The following is a 4287-nucleotide window of genomic DNA, read 5'->3' as shown; positions in this document are numbered from 1 at the left end:
ATGGGCAGCGTTCCATTTTCCACCAGGTTGTTAGCATCTTGAGACTGCCTGTTATCTTGGTTTTCATTATTGCCATCATAGTGTTGAGTATCATCTCTCTGTCCATTTGTTTCCCTGCTGCCTTCTACTGCATGCCCATTTCTAGATGAAACCTCACTTGGATCACTGTTGTTTGCTGAACTTGAGTTATTCTGCTCTGACTGTACGTCCGGTAAGCGATGACCACCTCTTTGCGCTTCTGAGTTAGATTCAGTTTCCATTAAAGAACTCAGTTCTCCAAAGCCTGTCATAATTTGTCTAAGGATTGATCGAAGAGCCACTGATGAAGGTTCACCAAGCCCAGTTTCTGAAATCCGACGAAGAGGTATCCGTATAGTGCTAACGTAGGTTCGAATACCTGCACGTTCTGATCGCGATATCGTACGCCGAAATCCCCCACTGTCACTTTCAAAGGTAACTGTGTTTTCTGCCATTCCTACTCTAGAACGAGTTCTACTGGCAATACTGTCCCGATCTCTGTTTTCTCCAGGACGAATTCTTCTCACCTGAAGATCTAATGTAATTGTTGGATGCCTTCTAACAGCAGCTACTGGCCTACTAGATTCCTCCTCTTCCAAAGTTATCCCCAAGGATGGGGCTACACTGGAAAGCTGAGGAGTCTGAGTGTTACCTCTTGCTTGTTCTTCGGCAGGCTGTGGAGAAGGCTGAGCTGTTTGTCTTCTACTTCTGTTGACTTGCTGTGCATTCCTATCCTGCCTCTGCCCATGTTCCTCAGAACGAGCAGTATCGCCTTGCCTTTGCAGCGGAGAGCGGCTTCGACTACTTAAAGTAGACCGCAGCCGGAGAATTTCTAGTCTTTGGTTTGTACTCATCCGAACACTAGTTCTAGCTCTACCTCTTGTGACTCCTGTAGAAGTACCTCTTTCTGGCATTTCTCTTTGTTCACCAGCAGCTGCAGAATTATTACGTGTAGTGCTTGTTTGGGAAAGGCCTGTCAACTCCCTTGTTCTACTCCTGAGCCTCCCTGAGACCGGTTGAGACGTTGCTTCAGAGCTTTGTGCCACGGAACTTCTTACAGACCTGGTCCTTGCAGTGCTTGAAGCCTCACTGTTTGCCTCTCTTGCAGTCCTGCTCCTCGTTCGTGGGGTTACTGGACTGACAGCTCTTTGATGTCTTCTTTCTAAATACATTCTGCTACTATCTATACCCACATACTCCTCACCAGCATTTTCAAAACTGTTATGTTCATGATTTATGTTGATTTCAAGACTAAAACGGAACTCCCCACTATTTGGGTTTGTTCGACTCACGGCTCTCCAGGTTTGGTTCCCACTCTGTCCACTGCGAGTGGCATTTCCTGTGCGACGAAATGTGTTCAGCCATTCAAGCAACGAATCACCATTAGAGTTTTCTCCAAGAACATCAGAATCTGAGAGAAACAAAGAATTGCAAAAATTCATACAACTGCATGGTCAGCATACTATGATGCACTCCAAATCCTCTATGCTTGCTGGGCCCTGACCTCAGAAATGTTACAGTAGCGGGACAGCTACCTTGCTGTGCTAACGTAATTTTGCTGAAAAATATGCCGTACGTAAAAATGTCAGCAAAACTCACCAGTTTAACCTAGAATTTTTGTCTCACCAGCAGATACACAGAGAAATGAATATGCCCAGATGGCTTCTTCTGAGAAAGTGTTCAGATTTAGGTAGTCCAAAGTTAGTTGCATTTGTCCAGTATCTGTCCCTCGCTTAAGCTATCAATTTGAAGGTATCCTGGTCAACTAGTTTTGATAAAGCAAGGAAAAGTATGACAGATTTTGTCTTCTTTTTGGAAAACATTTTAAAAAATTGTTTTCTATAAGCAGTGGAATAAATGATGCATGGTTTTGACAGATTTGCTCCTTTTGTGCAAATATACTCTTTTCCTACTACAATATCCACAGCTCCATTCCCAAATCTCCTCCAATTACAAGCTCAAGAACAGACACAATTGTTGTGGTTAGTGCTAACTACGTGTATAAAGCAAGCCAGTGGTCATGACCACAGCAAAGGTTTTCCCTTGAAGGGATCAGATAAAGCTCTCCCTACTCCATCACCTCCCTGCTTTCATGAAACCTGCAAGAATTTTGGTATCTTTGTTTCCGAGCTGCCTGCTCCTGTCCTAAATCTGGCTAGAATTGGCCAAATGATTAAGCCAATATTGCTGGGGAAGTGAAGACAGACAGTGCACATAATACAAGCCTCACTCCATTAAAACAAATGGAAACGAAACAACAAAAACAGCAAAACAGTAGAGAGGTTAACTGTTTGCCAATTAACTTCTTTTCTGTTCCAACATCTCTAATATATGATAAGACCTTTTAAGAATTAGAAGAATGAAAATTATTTTTGTGCTATTATGTTTAATAGCAAAGGGAAACCAGGAAAAGAAGAGAAAGTAATTTGTGGCTGACATAAATCAGTTTTCATGAAGTATTTCAAGTTTGTTTTTGTATCATCAGGAAACCTCTCTTACTTTTAAAACAATCCACAGAGGCACAATGAAAAAACAAGACTTGAAATGGCCGGTACTGAAATCCATCAGCATTTCTCTTGAATATCTGTACAGAACAGTATTTATGCATCACGTACTATGTGTATCTATATATATGAATGAAGAATGTTTACTCCAACAGTTCTACCTTCACCTTCTCTGTTATCCAGATCAGTCTGTGATGCCGGACGCTCCTTAGCCCCCTCCAAGCGTTGCTGCAATTCTTCTGCTGTTATTTCTCCTGAAATAATTCACATTTTGATAACGCTGTTAGATAAGACATTATTATTGGCTCAACACAGCCATGCAGAAATAACAATATTTTCTATCTTGAAGGAAAATCTTCAGAAATAAGGTACAATGAATGAAACCAAAAAGAAAACAGCACCAGCGTGAGACCGTAACGCAGGTGCACAGATAACAGAGGAAGTAGGTACTGGGATGGAGGAAAAAGAGATGCTGAATGTGTGTCAAGAGCATGCCAACTTCCAGTAACAACTCAGAGGCCCCCAAAATTGCCACATACCAACAGATACGCTTTAGCGTACCAGACATTAATTATTTGGGTTTGGATACTACCTATATACGGAGGTGTTGCATTTGAAAGAGTTAGATAGATACTAAAGCTGGAATAAAAATGTAAGTTGTTAATTTTTACTGAATATCATAAATTTTGAAGGGAAATGGAGGGGTTTTTTTCCTTTCTACAAAGCCACAGGCGTCAGGCTACTTGAGTCATACAACCACATGCGATGCCTGACAGCAGGAGTGCTACTTGACATTACATCTTTTCTACTGAAGGTATCCACATCTTACCAGGAGTGCCAAGCAGGTTGCGGTCCCTCATTAACCTGTAGTCTTCTTCATTGAGTTCATTAATGAACTGGTAATAGGCCTCCTCCCTACTGAGGCGCTCCAGCTGTCGTTGTCTCTCGTCTTCACCATGACTATGCTCTCGTGAAGATGCCTGCTCATTGCCATTCCCTGCACGGTGCCGAGAGCGATCCATAACGATAATGCCAGGCTGTCCTGAACAAAACCAGAAGGTTAGACAGCACAGTAATTACAGTAAGAATTTACCTAATTTACTTGAAAAGTAAATTGAAAAGTTCCAGTTTATTAATAGCTAAAGATGATTAAGATGAACCAAGCTCCACGTTGTTTGCCAAGTCAACAGTGTAGTTTATTATGCAAGTATTTTGCTTCTAGCTTACTCAAAAATAGCTAGAAGTCCCCTTTGCTCACTGAAAGGACATACCAGGTGGTACAGCAACTTTAAAATAAAAAAGCAATGACAGATTTTTTTTTTTTTAGCTTAATAAGGATATTCTAGAAAGTTAAAGGAATAACATAAAATCTATTTCCCTTCTCCCTAGTAAAATACAACAGCAGCATGGAGTATTTTAAAAGCTAAAATGCCACTAAAAACATTGTTCTCCAATTATTGGGCTGTAATTACCCAGTGTAGACTTCCGACACTCACAGCTACTGCTTTATAGAAGACTATCTTCTACTTGAAACATTGACTGATAAGCAGGTAAGACTACATTAGTACCTCAGTCGGTACCACCCCTCACATAGCACAAAACCTACAGATACATTTTTGGCGGAACTGACTCTTTTGACATTTTGACATCACTGGTATATTTTCCTTGTGATGTCTAATCCAAGGATTAGCTAAGAAAAGGATACCCATCTCCAGGAAACCGGTGTAAAAGAGGAAGGGCTATACTTTACCCACAGTTTTTCAAT

The 4287-nt window shown here is 41.1% G+C and overlaps 1 protein-coding gene across 1 annotated transcript in view; it reads right to left on the bottom strand.

Moving 5' to 3' along the window:
- RNF6 (ring finger protein (C3H2C3 type) 6) overlaps positions 1 to 3549 on the bottom strand; it is a 4992-nt gene extending 1443 nt beyond the window's left edge. Inside the window, exons 1-3 of the mRNA XM_009327875.1 lie at positions 3352 to 3549; positions 2684 to 2776; positions 7 to 1429 (exon numbers count right to left, since the gene is read on the bottom strand). Of these exons, the coding sequence (XP_009326150.1) occupies positions 7 to 1429; positions 2684 to 2776; positions 3352 to 3544 (1709 nt within the window). The 5' untranslated portion in view covers positions 3545 to 3549. The remainder of the gene's footprint in view (positions 1 to 6; positions 1430 to 2683; positions 2777 to 3351) is intronic.
- Between the last annotated feature and the right edge of the window lie 738 nt (positions 3550 to 4287).

Source organism: Pygoscelis adeliae, unplaced genomic scaffold (genome assembly GCF_000699105.1).
Source record: "Pygoscelis adeliae isolate BGI_AS28 unplaced genomic scaffold, ASM69910v1 Scaffold14, whole genome shotgun sequence".
Taxonomy (NCBI): domain Eukaryota; kingdom Metazoa; phylum Chordata; class Aves; order Sphenisciformes; family Spheniscidae; genus Pygoscelis; species Pygoscelis adeliae.
Note: the sequence above shows the minus strand (reverse complement) of the source record. Positions and strands in the feature narration are given on the sequence as shown.